The following is a 23964-nucleotide window of genomic DNA, read 5'->3' on the forward strand; positions in this document are numbered from 1 at the left end:
GTATTTTCTTGTAACTACTCAGAACACAGTCATTCTAGAAGCACATTTATTTAGATGACAGGTAATATTCCTTTTAGTAGTAAACTAAATTGGTCAGTTTTTAATCCTCATACATCTTTTGCTTTGATGCATATTACTTTATATAATATTTTCAATGGTAGAGGTACAAGATCCCAACAATGAATGTAACTGTACTGTATCCCTAAAATGCACCAATAAACTCAACTAAAGCTGAAAAAAAATATTTTCAATGGATTCCTTCAATATAAGATATACAAGACAAAGATATTGCTATTTTATATTATCTCTATTAAAGTCATTAAATAGTTACAGAACACATAAAAGAATAAAAGACAAGCATGAATTTATTTAGAATTTCATAGGATGGAATACTATGAATGCCCTTTCAGTTTCTAGGTTCCTCTTTCCAATATAGAAACATTTGCTGTTTTCACCTTGTATCTCTTTCCTCTTCTCTTTCCCAGTTAGTTGCTTCCTTCCCAGAGGCTTAATCACTAGCTTAATGTTGAATACTTTTGAGTTTTATTGCTATACATATAACTTCCAAACATATTAAATGGATAACTCAAACTTGTTGTGGTTGAAAAATTATGGTAATAGAAAATAGTTTTGGGGCTGGGGAGTTAGCTCCGTGGGGCCGCTGCCTGTCACACAAGCACAAGGTCCAGAGTTTGATCCTCTGTACCAAAAACAACAACAATAACAAAGAAAATGTTTTTATTGAACATCTTATGTGCTACTCTTCTAAGGGCTTCACATACATTGTCTCATATAATTCTCATAGGAGCCCTCACTACAGGTGTTATAACTAGCCTCATAGTAAGTACAGTAAGTGAAGGACTGTTATAGTTTAGATCAAGAATGTGCCCCAAAAGGCTTCATGCTCATGGGTGGGGCTTTTGGAAGGTGATTAAATCATGGGGGCACGACAGCTCTTAGGAGGTAGGGTCCTGTTAGAAGAGACAGGTCCCTGGGGTGTGACTTGGAAAGTTGTATCTCCCTTCTCCACTCCTGCATTTTCCTTCTCTTCGTGGCTGCTATAACATGAGCCTCTTTCCTCTGCCCGGGCCCTTCCATATGCTGTTTCTGTGCTTGAGACTGCTGAACATGGGCTGAAACTCCTAAAACGTGAGCCAAAACAAACCTTTCCTCTCTCAAATTGTGAGTGTAACACATTGTGTCTCAGTGACAAAGAAAGTGATTAAGACATCACCAAAGATCACACACAGCCAAATGATGGATAGTGACAATGAGCCAAGTTTGGCTCCAAGATCCTATTCTTTAACTACCAGACTCTGGAGCTACACTACCTTTTCCTAAAATCATCTTTTCTTTCCTTTCACATGAGAATTTGCAAGGCCTTCTCATCTTTTAGGAAGTAGCCGCCATTTACCTCCTCAGAGAGGCTATCCTTGACCAATTGTGTAGAGTAAGAAACTCCTGACAGGTTGTCGACACACTTGGTTTCTTGTTTGCTTCCTAGAATCTACTCGATAAAATTATAAATCATTTAATTTACCCATAACTTTCTTTAGGTGCCGGGATCACTTTGCTCGATACTCATTTTAACCCCTCTCCGGTGAGGCTTCCTGTGTTTTTACCAATCAGAAGCTCTCACAGAAGACATGAATTTTTAACTAAATTATGTGTTGGGGTGAAACAGGACAGAAGCAACAATCTTGCACAGATCATGGAGGAAAAGACTCCATTCTAGAGCTGCCAGGTGAGGCAAAATGTTCCTGATAGAGTGGCTCCTGATTGCTACAGAAACACATTTCTGGTGCTGTTCACTGGTGTGGACGCTTTATGATTGTTCAATTTTCTGTTGTGGTGAAGGCTGTAGCTTCTTTGTGGACTTGGTTCTTCAGTGTGGCCTTAAGCGTTGTTAGACAAACTCAATGCAGAAGGGCCTGTTTCTTCACATTCCCGGTGTGAAGTTTTAGTACCCTTATGAAAGCCCTTTACGCTAAAAGCAGCCTCCGTAGACTCAGTTATCTGTGCACATCCTGATCAGTACATCTAATAATTTTTGTGTCTATCTTGTCTACCAGGATATATAAGCTTCCCAAGAGAAGCTGGACTTTTCTTTTCCACTGATGAATTCCCAATGCTAGGCACGGTTTAGCTAACATAGATGCTAATGTGTATATTTAAAATTCAATAACATGGAGCTTAAGAAAGTTTCCATCTCTTGTGCAAGGAGAAATATTTCTCTGAGATACCTTCTAAAGAACTCCAGCCAGCCCATCTTCCTCTTTTCCTGTGGGTCTTATATTACATTTCAGTTTGATTCCAGAGTAGGGGCTGAAGATGACTAGACAGATAGCAGTTTCTCATAGATCCCAAAATGTCTCTCTTTTTCATGCTCCTGCTAAGATTTTCCATGCCTCGATCTCCGCTTTTCTATTAGGCAGATTCTTACTCATTTTTTTCTTTTTTTATTTTTAATTGTTGTTTTCATTTTATTTATTATTACATATTTATAATACATAAAGTTTACAGTCCTTGTGGGGAGTTGGTATATACATTTTAATTCTCTGTTTTTGTTCTGCTCATTTTTTTAGAACAAACTGAATCATTTTCTTACAGCAACTTTTGTGTACTTTCCCCAAATGCTTGCTCACCCCTTACAATGTGTTCCTGTAATACTTTGCAGGTATTTTATTATAACACTTTTAGAGTAATAGATTATATTTTATTATTCTGGATCATTACACATAACAAGTGAAAATTTACAGGTGAAGATATATCAAAATTACACAATGCTTTATAAAAATCTTCTATAAACACCAAAATGTAAATTAACATCTTATTATTACATGCAGGAGCAGAAAAAAATTATCATTCAAATTTTCTATTTTTCTCTTTCCAGGAAGGAACACTTCTCAATTTGTCATTTATCTTCTTTTTGTGGAGTGACTTGCTTTACACATGATTTGACCTTTGCAAACCCCAGAAAGAAAGGTCAGGAACCCTCCAAAAGCCATTTATTAATTTTTTGGCTGATAAGAAAAGTAGAGGGCTATCTCCAAGTAGCTCCACAGAAAATAAAGAAATAATTTAGTTTTGAACATTTGATTCCTGCATACAGGTGTTCTAATACTGTCTTTAAACAAACAAATGAATCAATTTTCCTCCTAATTTTTATGTGAATTATTCTTACTTTAAAAAATATGCTGTATTGCATAGATCACAAAATAATTACCAATTTGGTCATTCTGAGAATTTAAAATAAATGTTTCACATGTTAGTTCATTCATGTTTAAATGTTTTCAGTTTGCATTCAAAGACTTTAATAAGCACATGTAATATTTTGTATTTTGGATATTTTATTTGAAATATTTAATATTTAAGTAATGTATCTCTCCACTGACTTTTATTTTTGTTAAAGTGAAGTTTATATAAAATGAAATACAATAATGAAAGAGGTAATATTTATAATATTAAACATAAGCCAGATGTAGAAGCCTGCTATTTCAGATTAAACATTTACTGAGTTGGCAGGAAAAAACCTTTTTCCTCATTCATGCAAGCATGTTTGCTTTCAATAGAGTGTAATTTCTCTTCCCTCTACTCTATTCACTGTCCTTCTGTTGTTTGGTTTACTAATAATGGTTTATCTTTACCACTGCCTTCCTCGGTTTGACACAGCTGCTTCTCAGATGAGCTTAATAGCTCATTTCAGACAAGTATAAACTGTGGGAAAATCCTATATGACCTTTACAGAGAAAGCAATTGGAATCTCTTGGAGAAAGTTACCATTACTACAAAAAATTTTTGAGAGGGTTTTCCAGGGGACTTGAATACAAGAAACCCCCATACATTAACTTGCTAGGTATTCTTCAGATAATGTATATTCATTTCTTCTAGTGAAGAAAAAGCCCACATTTGTGGACAAACCAAAGTCATAAAAACAGAAAACAAAAATAGCTGTCCTTTTCCAACAAACTGTTTGTGATTTTTTTTCCTATCTACAACTTCTACACAGTATTTCATGCAAATGCCTTGAAGTGGCTTAAGTCAGTATGTGTTGAAGAACGAGAGCAATAATACTTTTCTTCCAGTTTTTCTGGGGAACAACTGGCAAATAAAACTTCTATGTATATAAGGCATAAAAAGTTATGCACTGATATGTGCATCCATTGTGAAAGGATTACCACAATTAAGTCAATTAACATATCAGTCATCTTACAAAGTTCCTGTGTGTGTGTGCACATGCACATCTGTTTATTGTATGTGTATTTTTTTGTGTGTGTGGGAAAATTTAAAATATATTTTCTTGGTAAATTCTCTTGCACATGAGCATCATTAATTATAATCATCTTGCTGTCCAGAACTTATTCATCTTGCATAACTGAAACTTTGTCTCTTAATTTCTCTTCTCCCTGGGCTCTTGGTAACTACAGTTCAATTCTCTGCTCCTGTGAATTTGGAACTTTAAATTTCATATACAAAGTGATGTCATGCAGCATTCTGATTCCTGTGTCTGGCTTGATTTACTTGGCATTTTTGTCCTCTAGTCTTATCCCTGTTGTACCAAATGGCAGGATATTCTTTTTAGGACTGAGTAATATTTTATTATACATACACACACACACACACACACACACATTTTCATACTCTGACAACAGTTTAAAATGCTGCAATTAACTAACAAATATAGGGATCTCTCTCAAATCCTGATTTCATTTCCTTTGTATATACAGCCAGAAGTGGAATTGCTAGATCAAATGGCAGATTTTTAATTTTTAAAGAATGGATACTATTTTTAATAATGACTGTTCTCATCAATAGTATACAAGGTCACATTTTTTTCAGATTCTTACAAACATTTGTTATCTTTTACTTTTTGTCACAAACATTCTGACTTCTGTGAGGTGATATAGACATTTTAATTTGCATTTCTTTGATGATTAATTATGTGAACAGCCTTTCATATATTTGTATGTATTTTATGCCTTTTTTGAGAAATTTCTATTCAGGTGCTTTCATCATTTCTAATGGGGATATTTTTTTCTTGCTGCTGAGATTTTTGAGTTTCTTATATATTTATATATTAACCCCTTGTCCTACATGTACTTTGCAAATATTTTCTCCCGTTGTGTAGACTGTTTCTTCTCACTGCTGATTCTTTTGCTGTGCATAAACTTCTTGTTTTGATGCAGTAGCATTTGTCTAGTTTTGCTTTGATTGTCTGTGCTTTTGTCACTGCTCAGACCAATGTAAAGAATTTTTCCCCTGTGTTTTCTTCTAGTAGTTCCACTTTCCCTAACTAAGATCATTTTATTTTTAGTTTTTGGTTCTGGGGATTGAACTCAGGATCTTGTGCTTGTGAGGCAGGGGCGGCACCACTGAACTAAATCGCTGGCTCTAAAATCATTATTGAAGACTATCCTTTCTGTTGTGTGTTCTGAGAACACTTATCAAAGGTCAGTTGACTTGGGCTGGGGATTTAGCTCAGTAGCACCATGATTGCCTCTCAAGCACAAGGTCCTGAATTCAATCCTCAGTACTGGGGAAAAAAAAATCAGCTGACCTAAAATACATGAATTTATTTCTAGGCATTTAGTTGTATTTCATTGGTCTACATGTCTGGTTTTTGTGTAACTGGAATTTTGATGTCATTGAATCTGTAGAATACTTTTGGTAGTGCTATAGTTTGGATAGGGGATGCCCCCCACCAACACCCATTTTTCAAAGGCATTGTCCCCAGCTTGGTGTTATTGGCAGGTGGTAGAGAATTTAAGGGGTGGCTAGTAGAAGGTTTGTAGGTCACAGAGCATGTGACTTCAAAGGAAATTGGGGGACCTTAGTCTCTTCCTCACCTGTCTTCATTTCCTGACCACTGGGGGAATGCTTTGACCCACCACCCATTATAGCCATGACAAGCTTCATTCCAAAACTGTGAGTGAAAATGAATTTTTTCTAAGTCAATTAGCTCAGGTACTATTTATATTAACAGAAAGCTAAATAACAAGTGGTATTGACAGTTTATTAATTCTTTTCAATCTATGAACATGGGTATATTTCTATTTCTTTGTGGCTTATTCAATTTTATTAATCAATGTTTTATAGATCTTTCACCTGTTTGGACAAATTTTTTCCTTTATTCCTCAGTATTTTTTTTTTTTGTACCAGCGGTCAAACTCAGCACTTTGAACTTGTGAGGCAAATGTTGCACCACTGAGCTAAATACCCTGTCTATTCCTTGGTATTTTACTTTATTTTTTGGTGCTATTATAAACGAGACTTTTTCCTATCTTTTTCTTCAGATAATTAGTGCATATAAATGCAGATGATTTATATATGTATATTGATTTTGTACCCCATAATATTAGTGAATTAAATTGATTTTTAGTTGTCGCATTTTTTTTCTGGAGCTGTGATGTTTTTTTTTTGTTCATATAAACACAATTGTACTTCTTCCCTTGCAGTTTGGATGCTTTTATTTTTCTTTCTTACCCAATTGCTTTGGCTAGAAATTCTAATATTATGTTAAACAGGATTGATAAAAATAAAAACATTTTTATGATTTTTTCCTCACCATGTAGGAACAGCTTTCAGTACTTCACCACTGAGTGTGAGGTTAGCTGTGCTATTGTCATAGACTTTTATTATGTTGGATACATTCCCTCAATACCTAATCTCTTGAGTTTTAAAATCATGAAATAATATTAGATTTTCTCAAATGCTTTCCTTCATCTACTGACATAGTCATTTAAGTTTCAATCTTCATTCTGGGAAGATAGTACACTTATTATTTTACACATATTAAATCATCTTGTCATTACAATTAAGTCCACTTGATCATATTGCATGATACTAGGTTTCCGGTTTCTGCTGAGTATCATGGGCCCTTCCTTGTATATGATTAGTCACATTTCACTGAGTGCTTTTAAATTCTTGTATTTTACTACAAATTTCCTTAAATCTAACCTTTAGGGGTTCCTCTGTCATTCATGAATTTCTATGCCTATTTTCCTTCATATACTAGGGAAGTTTTCAACCATTAATAGGCTTTCTTTACTTTTTCTCCCTTTGCTCCTCCTATGTCTTGTATAGTAAATATATTAGTTCTCCAGCAGAATTTCATAATTTCTGAAGGCTTTCCTTAGTCTTTCTCTATTTTCTTCTTTTTTCCTCCTTTTACAAACCATCTGTCTTTAAATTCACTGATAATGTTGGGCCTGAATCAAATTTGCTTCTGGATCTTTTTTGAAAAAGTCATTTCAGTATTTTTGTTGAAACTTTTATGGTGTTCAAGTATTATTTTTCTGATTTTATCTAGTTGCCTCTTCATCTTCTCCTGAAAATAACTAAGCATCTTTAAGATACTTAGTTTGTGTTCCTTGGTGGAAACACAAATCTCCATTTCTTAAAGGATAGCTATTAGAAATTTGTTTTCTTTTCTTGACTGCAGTATGGTTTTGATTTGTGATTTTCCTTGTAGATTTGCTTGTCTTCACCTGTGAAGAAGCAGCTACCTCTTCCAAGCTTTATGAACTGATGTTGATTCAGAGACCCACAATGGCCAACAGTGCTTAGTATGTGCACATATAGAGACAAACCATTCGGAAGCACACTGTTAAGACTGGAAAGCAGGCGGTGGTGCAGGATGCTTTCTTCACTCCTTTCCTTTTCTCCTGGAGGAAAATCCTCTGTCCTACCAATCCTGCAGAGCAGAGCCAAATGTAAGAGGATGCCTGCCTCTTCTCTTTGTTGTGCAAGATCTTCTGAGTATGCAACACTTGAGATAAAGCAAGATAAAAATCAGGTCCACGGAAAGAACTCTGCATTGCAAGTTAGTGTCATTCCCTCATTTCTTGAGAAACGAAAAATTTATTACGTACATTTTCCCAATCTTGCAGAGACATGCTGGTTAATGCTGGTTATATGAGAATGTTCTCCTCCTTTCTTTGCTCCTAGTTCTTCTGGCTCAGCTTTCAGTATGAGACAAGATAGAATCAGACGAGATCAGGCACATTCAGGGTGGTATGGCCAAAGACTGGGCAAGATAGAATCACCTCCTTGCAGAACACTGGGATAAGGCAGAATGTCAGGAAGCCAGGCACACACTCCCCGCTACAGGAGAAATTGCCTGCTGAGGCAATTTTCCCAATGCTGAGCTAAGCTGTTTGGGGGACGGACTGACACAGAAAAGTGAAATTGCTCTTTTGCTCTCAGTTTGTTCTCCTCTGGGGGCCTCAACTTAGTAGAATTCTGAATTTCTCTTCTAGGCATTTTCATACTATTATTATATTGGTCATAGAGAAATGAGAATTAAGTCTTCCTACTCTGTCACCCTACAGATGTCACCCCCAAAACAATAATTCCTGGGCTGTGGATTTAGCTCAGTGGTTCTGCCACCTGCCGAGCAAGTGAAGGTCTTGAGTTCAATTCCCAGTAACAACAACAACAAAAATAGTCTTGCTTAAACTCTCTTAATATATTATTGAGAAAATACTTGAGATTCTCAATTTAGATGTATTTTCATAAACTTTAAGCATTTCTTTCCCATGTCCTTCCTAGTTGTCTCGCTTCCTTGTTTCCTCAATTTTCTTCTCTCCTTTTTCTGTTTCCCTTCCTTCCTCAGATTCACTTTCTGAATGTCTCTGATAGTGATTCACAGTTAAAAGACTCTGGCACCAAGTTGACCTTGAAAGTTAAATGATAAAATCCCAAAGACTTGACTTTGAACCTTTCACTTCCATTGGTTATGCTGGATAGAGATCATGGCATTCCCAATACTTGTTTCATGTTTGGACTTGTTTATTCGTTTTAAAAGATGAAAGAGCAACTGAATTCTGAATTCTGATTAAATAAGCTGAAATATCTATAAAACGTTCCATCACTCCATTTCATTGAATTTTGGCACAGTGGGCATGCACATGGTATCAGCTTCTAATATGTGTTCATGAGTCAAAATTATACTGCTTCAGGGCTTTTCTCACACTTCCTGGTTCCTACTTCTTTACAAAAGATTATGTAAAAATAAGTAAAATCAGATATAAACATTGACGGTAAAAATTATGAGTTTTAAAAGAATAAAAATATTGGGATAGGATTTTATGTCAACAAGAATACAACCTTGTATTATGCTTTCAAAACTTTTGGGTGATTGAATATATATTATTGAGAATTTTTGTGTTTTAGCAATCTCTATTTCTCTCTACGTCTGCCTCTAGGAAAGTTCAGATATGAATCTTATATTTCCATTTTAATTGTTCAATAACACGTAATTCTTCCAGTACAAAATAGGAAGACAAAAATTGTATTAATCATTCTTAAATTTAAGTACTTAGGAGAAATACACCTAGATTTAATTACTGTGGAGTAGGTATGAAATCTTTATGAAGTTCCTGAAAGGAAGCTTTATGAAGCTTCTAGAAAATGACAGTGTCAGACATAACTGAACCAGGTTTGATTTTCATTCTCCTCAGACTGGCCAATGGGCCCAATATAAGAGGTGATAAATTTGAATGGAATCAGTTCTTTTCCAATGACTAATGCTTTTTATCTCTGAAAGTAAAGATATCAGGTAAACAGCCTGGTATATTATTCTCTTTACAACAAAGTCTTTAAAAACAATTTGACTTTGCAAATTATTGTTTTGGCTTTGAAATTCTTTTTATGTGACAATTATATTTTAATACTGGAAATTGAAATCATGTATTGTTCAAAGGAACTGCATATTGTATGAGTCAGTTTCATAGATAGTAGAAATTGAGTAAATTTAATTTTATTAGTAAACTGACAGTTGAATGTATAAAATTTAAATGAGCATAAGCTCCTTCATTCTCAACTTACTGACCAATGTGTTCCTTTTACATAACTAACTAGAATCAAACTGAGATTTCATAATATGTAAGTAAACTCAGATAATTTGTACTCTTCATGTATTATACAGTGGAAAAAGCCATAGTTAATATATAATTGTAGTTATTCATTAGAAAAAGTAAACTAGTGTTTGCTTATTATGATAAGTCAGTATTTTTTTAAATGAGATGGAGTAAAATGAAAAAAGACTCAGATCATACATAAGATAGATAAATATACAACAGCCTGAAACAGAAGAATCTGAATGAAGGAATTAGAAGATCTAGGGTCCAGTCCCTCTTTTGTTATATGCACTCTTTGTCCTTAAACAAGACCATTAATTCTGGCTTTACCTGTGGGATTTACACTTTAGCAACTCTAGATTTCCAATCTTTACTGTATTTCTAGAGTTCCTTAAGTTGTGAATGCTGGACCTTTGAACAAAATATCCTGGGAATATATGGACCAACATGGCATTCCAAGAATTGAAACTATTATTTCCTCCTCCCCCAGAAAGCACAATATGTTTTCTGTACCATTGTTTACTTATTCTTTCTGATTCTGTAGGAGGCACAGATGTGTCTGAAAAATGGTGGTCATGTCATATCTCTATTTCTTTTACTACTCCAAGTGAGGTAGTCATAACAAAAACTAAGACAGAAAAGTTGTAAGAGGGCAGAGATATTTATGTTATATCCTCAAGTTTCTTCCACCTACTTACAACAAAACACTTTTTCTTTTTTCTTTTTGTTTTAAGAGATAGGGTCTTGCTATGTAGTTGAGACTGACCTGGAACTCATTATGTAGCCCAGGGTGGTCTTGAACTCATAGCGATCCTCTTGGCTCAGCCTCCTGAGTGCTGGGATTACAGGCATGTGCCACCACGCCCGGCTCAGAACACTTTTTCTTTAGAAAAACTGGTTTTGGAAATTTGTGAGACAATCTGGTAAACTATCTTTGATAAGGCAGTATCTTCAGGGAAATTATTCTGAGTTCTAAACAATAAGCAAACAAACACAATTTTGACCTATAGTTTGTTTGCACACTAGATATTGTCAATGATGCCTGAAAGCTCCACCCTAACTCTTGAAAATGTTATAACAAGCACTATCTTTTCTTCTAGCTTAGAAAATTAAACAAATAATCCTGGATAGCACAAGTCATTTGCTAGTAGTATTTTACTTTATTTTATTTATTTTTAAATTTTTATTCTAATTTAGCTTTTTTTTTTCTTTTTCCCTTTGGTACTGGGGATCGGACTCAGGACCATCCACTTACCAGGCAGGCACAGTGCCACAGAGCTACATCTCCAGCCCTTGCCACTAATATTTTAAAATGCAGATTTTAAAGAAGAAATAAACAAATAAGTAAATTTAGGGCCAGGAATTTAGCTCAGTGGTTCCACCGCCTGCTTCACAAACACAAGGACCTGAGTTCGATCCCCAGTAGCACTCCCCCGCAAAAAAACCCAAATAAGTAAATTTATATAAATGCACAAATGTTAGTACATAATACTTTAGTATTATAAAAATATCATCCTTAAAGGAAAATAATCTTTTTAGAGGAAAGATAGCAATTCTTCCTTAACTAAGGTGTCAACCTGAGCATCACTAATAATGGCACAATGTGACATTAGATGCCTCCTTATATGATATGATGTGATGTGTAATTATTCATCAATGGAAAATATTTGCCTAAAATATTTACACTGATTACAATTAAGACCTAATGTTATCTCTCAGTTTAAGTACAATACAGAAATAAGAGAAACTACTCAAATGATATCACAAGGAGACAATGGGCTAAATCCAGCATGTGGGACAATCTGAAAGACAACTGGAGTAATTTCTTTTAAAACTTAGTATCATGACCAAGAAAAAATATATGTATTCACTTGAGAAGTATGGAAAGTAGGGCTGTTTTAAAATAAAAGTTAGGAGACATAAGCAGTGAAATTTGTACATACTGGTAGATGGTGTTTCACAAAACTGGGTAGAAAAACCCATTTTAGAAACAAGAAAATTTGAACACAAGCTGGATACTAAATAGTCAGAGAAAACAACTATTAGTTTTTTTTTTTATGTAGAATAATGGTGATACCAAAAACAGGAGAACATTCTTATCTTTAGGAGATACACGATAAAATATTGGGAAGTAAAATATGCAGGCCACTTTCAAATGCTATACACACAGTTATACCCACACAAAGGCGCACAAACCACACAAATCTGCAAACATACCACATTTATACATACCCTCAAAATCCCAAAGAGAGTTGAAGCAAATTTGGAAATTTTTTAATAATTGTTTAGTCTAGGCTGTAAATATGTTGGTCTTCATTGTCTTGCTCTTTGAATTTTTCTAACACTTTATTTTTACATTAAAAATTTGAAAAGTTGCACAAAAATTGAGTATACATAATGTTATCAAACACTTAAAATGGTTAAAATAATAAATGTTCTAATTTATATATTTTAGCAAAATGTTTTAAAAGTTGGAAAAGTTCTTGTGGAAAGAATAATTCTGTCTTAACCATAGTCAGTGTTGTCAATAAACTAGAGGTTGTGTCAGATCTCCAATTATTCACTTAGGATTTACGCAAAACATACTCTCCAAGGAAGCAAATTCTAGACAATTTAGGAGCCTGCCAGAGAAGTGTTCTGGGATTCTGAGTTTTTATAAAGCAAGAAGACAAACAGGCCTGGGTAAAATTCCAGCACCAGATGATGAGATATTTCAGTAAGGATTTGGTAGGAATTGCAACTCCTAGCATATCTGGGGTTTTATAGACAGGTAGGATCAGGTTGGTCTATTCAGAGCTTGTCTTTGAGTTTTTTCATAAGAGTACTTAATGTTTAGGTTGGGGTAAAGAGAAACTAAAATGGGTTAAATATTGGAAAATTAAATTTATCTGTAGGAGAATACCAAGTAGATATTTCAAAAATTATGTGAACCACAGGACAGAGGATATGAATAGATTCTAAAAGTATCCTGGGACATAACTGAGGTTCAACAAGTCAGGGCCAATTTTTCCCTAAAGACTTTTAGACTGAAGCCACAATTATAAGCCACTTTTAGTTCTGTTCAGAGCTCTTCCACACATAGAGCTGTGGGACACTGTAATTCTTACTTATAGTGACTGAAAATGAAAGCCTAGTTAAGTACAAAGCTTTGTTTGCTGCCAAGCTCAATGGAAGGAGGAAGTGGCAAGGGTGGGTACAGGATGGACAAAATTTCCCATTCTTAACTGTGGACAGAAGGATTGCCTAAAGGTCTGAGAAACAATGCCAAAGTAGGTCTTGTTACATACATCTGCAGAAGAAATACATGACCTGACAAAGACTGGGATATGGATATAACCAAAAAACTTAGATATTTACATGACAAAGACCTAAACAGAATGAAGTATTGATTTGAAACAAATCATTCTGGATTTCTACTTGAATGTGTGCATGAGTCTGTGTAACTTAGGTTGATCCAACTAACACATCTATGGTTTTTGTTTTTCTTATGTTAAAATATGAAAATGACTCTTAACTCATTAGTCTGTGGTAAAGAGTAAGTGAAAAGATGTATATAAACTATGTAGCACAGTGTCTTGTGCTCAGTATTGCTCAATTAATTTTTATCACCATGATAATCGTTTCAGACTCTGACCTTGTTAACCGTAATTGTGTAGAACATCCTGAGAGAGGCCCAGGAGTGAAATTAAACGCATCCAATTGTGGTTGAGCTAAGATTATAACTGGGTTAATGGCAAATATGATTTCTAGAATTCATGACAGTCATAAATTTAAATGCCTAGAACTGGGCCAAAGATTTAGCTCAGTGGTTCCGCTGCTTGCCTCATAAACGTAAAGTCCTGAGTTCGATCCCTGGTACCAAAAAAAGAAAAAGATGCCTAGAACCAATAAACTGTATACAAGAGTTACTCTAGGGTTATGTGTTAGTAGTCAATTCAACCTTAATCTGGTGAAAATGAAAGTATGCCCCATCCAGGAAACAGATGTGATTTAATTCTAGTTAATAATTAGGATCAAGGAATATAGGTTCAGTCTGAGTAGTTTTAAGAGAATGTTTAAGTTCAAGATATTTTGGGTAAAAAAGTTCATTTTTCTAAAATATCATCACAATTTTTAAATACATTATTCAAGCTAAATAAAACTTTCTGCAGTCCGACCTAGCTCCAATAACTAATTGGTGATCTCCATCTTATCGCTTCTTATGAGCAAGAAGAAAGGAGCTAGAAATGTGAGCCATATATGTAATTTTTAATTTTTCAGTAGTCATATTTTAAAAAAGAAAAATAGATACAAATAATTTAAATAATGTATGCTATTTAATTCAACATAAACAACATATTATTATTTGAACATGTATTGTGGATTTATTAATAATTTCAGTTTTGGTGATACATCATCTAAATCAGGATGTATTTCATATTTACCATAGATCTGCATTTAAGATTAGCAACATTCTAGGTGTTCAGTAGCTTTATGTGAGTAGTTACTACCCTCCTGAAGGACATGGGTCTTGAGCAGGGTTCTCAAGCTTTAATACTCCAATGGTATGAGTGTGATTCCTCCATGATTCTTGTTAAAACTTTGGGAAATGATTAAGTCACTCTGGCTTCATCCTAATGAATAGATTAGTGCCTACACAAGGGGGAGAAAAACTAGCTTAGGCCGTTTTCTGCCTTTCCATCCCTTTTGCCAAGGGAGGACAGTGTTTCTTGCTTCTAGAAGATGGATCAGCAGGCACCACCACAGAAGCAGAGAGCAGTCCTCTCAGGCAGCAGTGCTGTCAGCTCCTTGACTTGGACTTCTCAGCAATCCGAACAATGTTCTGTTGCTTATGAATTACCCAGTTCTGTTCTGTTCTAACTGCGGAGTTGAACCAGGACAAGCACGCATATGGAAAATTTTAATGGTCAAGATCATTTGTTAATTATGATGCAGTGGGTGGGATACAGCCTGAGATACTTTACTTTTTACAGGCCCAAGGTGATGTGAATGCCCATGGTTCATGGACCACTCTCTGCAAAACAAGGAGCTGGGTGACTGTGGCAAGTTTCCTGTGATCAGTACCCTTTGGTACACAAAACATTTCCTTCTCTTAGAAACTTAGTGAGATAAAACTGATAATCTAATGACTGATGACCATAATTGAATTTGGGGCACTTTAATAGTTTTCAAAATAGACAATATTTTATATTCTATTTTCAGAAACACTGTGATCATATGCTTTTTTTTTTCTTTTCAAAACTTCAGAAACTGCCAACATATTACCAGAATGTTTTTATAAGAATGCACTTAAGTGCAGGATAAGTGCCTATAATTCTAACTTTAGTGGTTTGACACATTAAGCATTTTAATAAAACACACAATGTGACTGCAAGGGAAATCTGACAATAATACCTCTCAAGCTTTCAGATTTAAGGACATTCTCTGGTCAAGGGAATGAATATTTAATGAAATCTTCAAAGAAAAACTCAAGGAGAAATTCTTTAATTGCCCCCGATCCTATCTGAGAGATGAATAGAGTGAACAGGTGGGTCTTAGACCTACGTTCAGCAAACACATAAGCACAGGAATGTAAGAAGCTTCATGTGGGGAAGAATATAATTTAAGAATTTTACATTGTACATTGTTCTTCAGATATAGAAAATTAAGTTTGGAATAGCAATGAATTTGCTTAATAACATGAGAATTGGTTCAAACTCATCATTGTTTTGTATGTAAACTTTATCAAGTGGTTCATTTTTTATTCCACACTATCTCAGCAAGAATAATGCTTGTATCTATGTGAAGCTACAGGAAGATGGAAAGGAAGTTGGTAAACTGTAGAGTGTGATTAGTGCATAAGACATTCACAAGTTTGTTGAAAAGCTACTGAGTCTTCAAGACTGAATCTGAACTGACAAGATGATCAAGTTCTCTGGGATCTTTCTGTGGCTTCATTGCAAAATAGTTGCAGCAGTTTCTCTGTCACCATTTATATTTTCCACAGTGAAAGTGAAAGGCAAGATTCTAATTACAGAAATGTCTCTTTCTACACAGCATTAAAAAAATGCCAGAAGGTAAGGAAATAGAGCCCTTATGAAATCCTTACTTTTTAAACATTTGTCTTAGTTCTGAATTAAACTAAGTATGGAACTACATATAACAAAGGTATTTTTCCCCTAGTACAACTGTCTCACCACAATCTTCAATATTAAATTAGGTACATTTAAGATATAAAATAAAAAGGAAACTATAAAACTTTTTATAACAGTAGCTTTATGTCCTCTGGAAAAGAGATTTATAAACAAAATCTAAAAATGGATATAAGGTTTAAAAGATAAAGTTTAAAGAGTATTAATCTGGCAACTAAAATGCCTGATTTCTGACCATCAAAGTTGATGTGAAAGAAATGGTTCATGACATTTTTAATACATAAAGGAGTCAAAGGATTAAGCAATATCCAAAATAAATAAAATAAATTCCTGCAATCTACAAGAACAGAATCATCCAGTTGTTGCAAAAGAGTGAAAGGTACTTCACAGAAAGGAAATCTCAATGCTCAATAAAAGATGGCCAATCTGATTAGTAGTTATGACAATGAACATTAAAATCACAGTGAAAGATCATTTATAACTTGCCACAGTGGGAAAAATGTTAATATCATGTCTAAGTGAAGATAAGGGTCAACCAGATCATCTCTATAGTATTTCCTGTGAGTAAAACTTGGTATATCCAGTATGAGATGAAAAACAATTTTGCCTTATACTTGCATATACATATGCGATTCTGGCTTTGTACTTTTTTGAAAAATTAAGGAAAAATAATCAAATGCTCATTTCATTTTTTTCTGCCTGAATTACATTGCAGGTTAATTCAATTAATGATGAGGAAAAGTTACACTCTGGAAGGATTCTAGCTAACAAATCCAAGATGGATGATAGATGTTTAAAAATCACCATTATGCAAGTGTTAATAAAAAAATCTATAGACATCTTTATTGCTGGATGCTTAAAACAGTGAAATGAAACTGAGGCAGAACTTTAGAACTTTTGAATTTATCCCAAATCAATGATTAAACTCAGAAGATCCAGTATTGAGAGTACAAAAATCACACATTAAAAATTCTTACTTAAAATACAATTGAAACTGCATCTAATCAAGTCAATTAACAGAAACAGAGAGATAGATTATAAGAAATAACAAAAATTTGATTAGTCAAACTGAAAATGTGTCATTTCAGAACAAGTTTCTCCAACAAATCAATAGCAGAGATTAAAAAAAAAACTACTATAAAGTAAAAGAAAGAAATGCAAGAGAATAATTAAATACAATCTTATTTGAATTTGAATTGGCCAAGCCAAGTGTAAGAATTTGAGAAAATCAATAAATTTTGAATAAGGAGTATTAAGGTATTAGTTGACATTAAGGAATTATTTGGCTTGTTATGATGTCATGAATTTTTTTTTTCAAAACGTTATAAAAATTCAGACAAATGTATTTGCAAGTTAAATGATTATTTTACATTTGCTTTCATATAAAGCTATTAAGGTTGTAAAATCCAGTGTTTTTAATAAATTATTAATAATGAAGGTATTGATGTAGAAGAAAAGGTCTGGGATAATATCTAGATTTTTCCTTCATTTAATATATACTTTGAGTAACTAAATTTATTTTTACCTAATATATAACAAAACTTATACAAATTAATGGGGGCTTAAGATTCACCATTAGGTTGTTTATTTGAGCTCTCTCTGTTTTTCTAGTGTGGGCATTCACTCCTATGAATTTCCCACATAAAAATATTTTCTTTGTATGTCTTCTTCAATTTCTGTGGTGACCCATTGGTCATTCAGGAGAGTGTTATTTAATTTTCACGTGTTTGTGAAATTCTTATGGTTTCTTATGCCATTGATCTCCAGTTTAATTGCACTATGGTCTGATAATATACATGGGATAACTTCAATTAGTTTGCATTTACTTAAACATGTTCTATAAGCTAGTATCTGGTCTATTTAGGAAAATGACCCTTGTGTATCCAAAAAGAATGTATTTTTTGATTTTGTAGGGTGGAACACTCTGCAGATATCTAATTTAAGTTCCTAGAAAAAGAAGAGCAAAAGAAACCCAAAGCTCATACAAGGGAGAAAATTATAATGATTAGAGCAGAAACCAACACAATAGAGAGTAAGAGAATGATAAAAAAAAATCATTTGAAGAGATGGTTTTTTGAAAGAATAAATAAAATTGATAAACAGTTAGCCAACCTTATCAAAAAAGGAAAGAAAAGGCTTAAATTCATGCAATTGGGAGTGAAAATGTTGAATTCACACCAGATTCAGCAGATATCCAGAGGATCATAAATTCTTACTTCGAGAACCTGTACTCTAATAAAATGTAGAACAGTAGAAACTGACAGATTTCTAGATGCATATAAATTACCAAAGTTGAATGAAGAAGATACAAAAATTCTAAACACTCCAATTGCAATCAGTGAAATTGAAAATATAATAAAAAATTTATCAACAAAGAAAAGCCCAGGTCCTGATAGCTTCACTACTGAATACTACAAGATATTTAGAGAAGAACTATTGCCACCACTCTTTAAACTTTTCAATCAAATTGAAAGAGAAGCAATAATTCCAAATTCATTACTGGAAGAAAGTATTACTTTGTTTCTAAAACCAAGAAAAGACCCAACCAAAAAAGAGAAATAAACAAAAATCCTCAATTTGATACTTGCAAAGAGAATACAGAGGGTCATCAAGAAGTTCATATATCCTGACCAAGTATGATTTATCCCATAGATGCCAGGAGGGTTCAAGGTATGTAAATCAATAAATGTAATGCACTACATTAACGGAATCAAGGATAAAAACTGTATAATCATCTCAACAGATGCAGAAAAAGCATTCTACAAAATTGAACACCCATTCATGATTAAAAACCCTACAGAAAACTGAAATAGATGGTCCTTATCTTAACTTGATAAAGGCTATTTATGAAAAGCCAACAGCCAACATCATTCTAAATGTCCAAAAACCAAAAACCTTCATGCTAAAATCAGGAATGAGACAAGAATGTCCACTATCACCAGTTCTGTTCAATATACTTTTGGAAATATTAGCCACAGCAGTTAGACAAGAGAAAGAAATAAAAGCAATAAAGATAGGAAAGAAAGAAGCAAAACTGTCCTTAATTGCTAATGATATGATACTCTAAATAGAAGACCCCAAAAAACTCCACCAAAAGACTTCTAGACTTAAATGACAGATTCAGTAAAGTACCTGATATAAGGTAAATACTGAAAAACCAATAACGTTTTGTACACAAATAACTTCATTGAGAGTCAAATTAGGGAAACAATTCCTTTCACAATAGCATCCAAAAAAAAAAAAAGAAAGAAAGAAAGAAATATCTAGGAATCAGTCTGATGAAGGAGATGAAATCTACACTGAAAACTACAGTATTCTAAAAACAGAGATTGAAGAGGATATTAGAAAATGAAAAAACACCCCTTGTTCCTGGGTAGGAAGAATCAATATATTGAAAATGGCCATACTTCCAAAACTGTGATACAGATTCAGTGCAATCCCCATTGAAATCCCAACAGTTTATTTCATAGAACTAAAAAGACAAAAACAAAAACAAAACAAAACAAAAAAACAATCCAAAGATTCATTTGGAACCAGAAGAGACCTAGAACATTGAAAGCAACTCTAGGCAACAGAGACATGACAGGGGCTATCATAATTCCCAAACTTTACTACAAAGCCACTGTGCTAAATACAGCATGATACTGGCAACAAAACAGACCCAAGGATCTGTGGACTAGATTAGAAGATGCAGAAACATCTCCTGACATACTTAACTGCCTCATCTTTGACAAAGGAGCCAACCATCCTCACTGGAGGAAAGATAGCTTCTTTGATAAATGGTGTTGGAAATACTGGATTTCAGCTTGTTAAAGATTAAAACTGGACCTGTATCTTTCACCATACATTAAACTAAAGTTCTAGTGGACTAAAGATATAAATATTAAAACAGAAACACTAATCTTGCTGGAAGATAAGTTAGGTAGAATTCTCAAAGACACAGGCACAGGAAAAGACTTTATGAACAAATCTTCAGTAGCACGGCACTAGCACAAAGAATCAACAACTGGGATCTCATCTTTATAAAAAGCTGCACTGCCAGAGAAATAACAAGCAGAGCTAAGAGACAACCCACAATACGGGAAAAAATTTTTACCAGCTGTTCCTCAGACAAAGGTCTGCTGTCTAGAATATATAAAGAACTCAAAAAATCAGAGCCCCCCAAATACAAAGACACAATTTAAACATGAGCATCTGAAATGAACAAACATTTCTCTGACAAAGAAGTAAAAGCAGCAATTAACCATATGAAAAAATGTTCAACGTCACTGGTCACTCAAGAATGCAGATAAAAACAACACTGAGATTCCATCTCACCCCAGAAAGAATGGCTGCTATCAAGAAATCAACTGATAACAAATGCTGTTGGGTTGTGGTGATCTAGGAATCCTTCTTCATTGTTGGTGGGAGTGCAGAATGGTGCTACCAACTGTGGAAATCAATATGGAGATACCTCAAACAACTAGGATTAGAAGTCCCATTTGGCCCAGCTATTCCTCTGTTGGGTATCTTCCCAAAAGAATTAAAAGAATCATACCACATTGATATATGCACACCCATATTTATAGTGACACAGTTTGTAACAGCTAAAATTTGGAAACAGCACAATTGACCATCAACTGGAGACTCAATAGATAAGATGTTGTTTTTCTACAAAATGGAATACTACTCAGCCATAAAGAATGAGGAACTAGAGACAGTTATAGCTAAGTGGATGCACACTGAGGCCATACTCTTAAGTGAAATTAATGTTACACATGTGTAAATGCCAAATAGTTTCTCTATTTGTAATGTATGTAAATAAAGATTAAAATGTAAAATTGATATTGTGCAATAGGAAGAAAAGTCTAAAAGAGTAGAGGATGTGGGAGGAGTAGGGGAAAGGTAAGAAGGGAAAAGAAAAAATTTGTGAAAAGGAAAAACATGGAAACAATGTCTTTGTAAACAGGGAAGGGTAGAGCGACTGAGGGGAGGGCTTCGGAATGGGGAAAAATAAGAATGATGAGTCATGTATAGGTACAAGACCCCAATGATGAATGTAAACATGTTGTATACCTAATATGTACTAATAAATTTAATAAAGATAAAAACAAATTAATGGGGACTCTGTGATGTTTTGCTACATTCATACATTGTTCAGTGCTTAAATCAGGTTAATTATATTTACTTCCTTAAATGTTTATCTTTATGGTAGAAATATTCAATATGACTTCTTCTAACTTTTTGAATCATATATTATTGTTTATCTACAGTCACCCTACTATTCAACCACACACTAGAACTTATTACTATATAACTGTGATTAATACCCATTGACCATCCCTCTCTGTCTTCCCTGCTTACTACTCTCCCCACCTTCTGGTTATCTCCATCCTACTCTTGGCTTCTTTGAGATCAAGCTATTGGATTCCACATATGACTGAGATCATGCTGTACTTGTCTTTCTGTTTTGGGCTTAAGTTACCATAATGATCTCTAGTTCTATTCATGTTTTAAATTACAAGATTTCATACCACGTTTTTGCTGGTACTGGGGATTGAAACCAGGACCTCACTTATGCAAGGCAATCTACCACAGAGCTTCATCTGTACCACAGGATTTTTTCCTTTTTTATGGTCCAGTAGTATTTCACTCTACAAATGTGTCATGTTTCCTTTTTCCATTTATCAGCAGAATGAAACTTAGGTTGTTCCCCTGTCTTGGCTATGTGAATAATGGTGTAATGAAAAAGGAAGTGCAGATGTCTCTTTGACATATTAATTCATTGCCTAGTGGTGAGATTGATGGATCTTTGGCAAGTTCTGTTTTTTAGCTTATTGAGGAGCCTCCATTCTGCTTTCCATAATGGCTGTGCTAAATCACATTCCCACCAACAGTGTGTAAGAGGCTCCTTTCTGTATCTTCACCAGCATAGTTTTTGGTCATAGCCATTACTACTAGAGTGAGGTGATAACTACTTGTGGTTTTTATTTATATTTACATCATGATTAGTGATGTTGAATATTTTTTTCATGGACTTGTTGGCCATTTCTGTGTCTTCTTTTGACAAATGTCTGTTAGAGTTTATTGCCCATTTTCTAATCAGGTTATTTGTTTTCATACTATTGAAGTTTTGGTGTTCTTCATATATTTTGGATATTAGTCCCTTGCCAGATATATGGGTAGCAAATATTTTCACTTTTTCTGTAGATTGTCTCTTCATTCTGATTGTTTCCTTTGCTGAGCAAGAGTGTTTTAGTTTGACATAGTCCTACTTGTCTATTTTTGCTTATGATTTTAGGGCTTTCACAGGCTTGTTCAAAAAAATTCTTTCCCATTTAAAGGGCCTGAAACATTTCCCCTCTTTTTTGTAGTTTTGTAGCATACATGTGATTCTGTAATCCACTTTGGTTTGATTTTTTGTACTGGTTAGAGACAGGAGTCTAGACTTAGTCTCCTCCATGTGGATATCCAATTTTGCCAGCACAATTTATTGAAAATATTGTATTTTCTCTAGTAATACATGTTCTTAGCACCTCTGTTGGAATTCCATTGGCTGCAGATTAGTAGGTTTACTTCTGGGTCCTCTACCGTGTTCTGTTTGTCTCTATGTCTATTTTAATATCAACTCTATGTTATCTTGAATTTTTCAGTTTGAAAGATGGATCCATTCATCAAGATAAGGAGTACAGAAACCAAAACAGGCTCCAGCAACTAAAATAAGTTTAATTTTCCTTTTTTTTCTTATTGAGTTTATTTGGATATACACCTAAGTAAAATAAATAAAATGAGTTTAATTTTCAACATAAGTTTTAGCTCTCACAAATGACTCAGTTGATTTTAGAAATTATAAATTATTATTAGTGATTATCTATATCTTTTTAAGATTTCCAAATGTTCCTTCACAAGTACCCAGGGGTCTAGCTAAAGTTTCAGTAAAGAAGATATCTGGATAAATTACTTTTGAGTGTTACAGTAGACACAACAAAAGGACAAAAAAGACATGGGTAGTGGGGATTAGTGCAATACAGAGTTAAATTATAGGCTATGCATCTGGGTTGGGTTGGAAAGTAGTAAGTTCACTGAGGTGATGATGGGTTAGGAAGTCTCTAGGTAACAGCAACGGGGATGAACAGAACATTTTCAGAGGAGGAGAGAATTGTTCCCACTGTCAAATAAAGATCAATACAGTAATGGGGAGTTCAAGTAGGACATTGCTACCAATTTTGGTTCTATAATAAGCATACAGTGGTCAAATAATATGTTTACCTTGAGTGCTATCCAGAAGAATTAATCTGTACATAGACAGGCAGGATAAAGTATATCGTAGGACTGGGATGTGGGAGCCAGAGGGAGGGGTGTGTGGAACCAGCAGTAAAAACAATGACAAGTGTGAGGGAATTCCACAAAAGAACCGTGATGAGAGTAAAGGAAGATGAGTTGGTGGGAAACTGCTTTGCATTTTGACCAAGGAATGAGAAGGAGGATGTGTTAGACAGACTTATCTGAAAGCTTTTAGCAGCCAGCCCCAGGTGGTATCAAACTTATGAAGTTAGCGATTTTTACACTCAACATTTAAAAAGAATGTCACTGAGAATTGACTTACCTTGTCTCCGAAGAGTTTGCTTTCTTAGGCTGTTAAAGCAGAAAATGCCTCTATGCTCATGCCTCATTTTAGAATTTTAAAAAGTCACAGAAGTCTTATCACATTCCTACTATATGCACACTGACATTGTAAACACTACACAGAATATACAACAAAAATGATGCATTTTTGGAGCCTCGGAAGGTATAAAATTGTGTACAATTTACCTCAGATCTGTAGGCCTTGGAAGGAGTCTTTTTTTCCCACTAAAGTAGACTTCAAAATCTTCAGTCTTTAGTCTGTCAGCATAGTCAATATATCCAGAAACTTCTTGTCCATAAGAATTTTTGTCACGAATGAAGATCACAGACTGGTAGCATAGACAAATTGAGAATGGAGAGGAAAAGTG

General features: G+C 34.3%; 1 protein-coding gene and 1 pseudogene across 3 annotated transcripts in view; both read right to left on the bottom strand.

Moving 5' to 3' along the window:
• Cfap299 (cilia and flagella associated protein 299) overlaps positions 1-23964 on the bottom strand; it is a 568391-nt gene that overhangs the window by 64501 nt on the left and 479926 nt on the right. For all 3 annotated transcript variants that reach the window (XM_010628611.2, XM_010628604.3, XM_010628595.3), the window contains exon 4: positions 23783-23925. In XM_010628611.2, coding sequence (XP_010626913.1) covers positions 23783-23925 — 143 coding nt within the window. The remainder of the gene's footprint in view (positions 1-23782; positions 23926-23964) is intronic.
• LOC117283904 overlaps positions 23853-23964 on the bottom strand; it is a 279825-nt pseudogene continuing 279713 nt past the window's right edge.

This window comes from Fukomys damarensis, unplaced genomic scaffold, assembly GCF_012274545.1.
Source record: "Fukomys damarensis isolate Sample0158 unplaced genomic scaffold, DMR_v1.0_HiC HiC_scaffold_32, whole genome shotgun sequence".
NCBI classification, from domain to species: domain Eukaryota; kingdom Metazoa; phylum Chordata; class Mammalia; order Rodentia; family Bathyergidae; genus Fukomys; species Fukomys damarensis.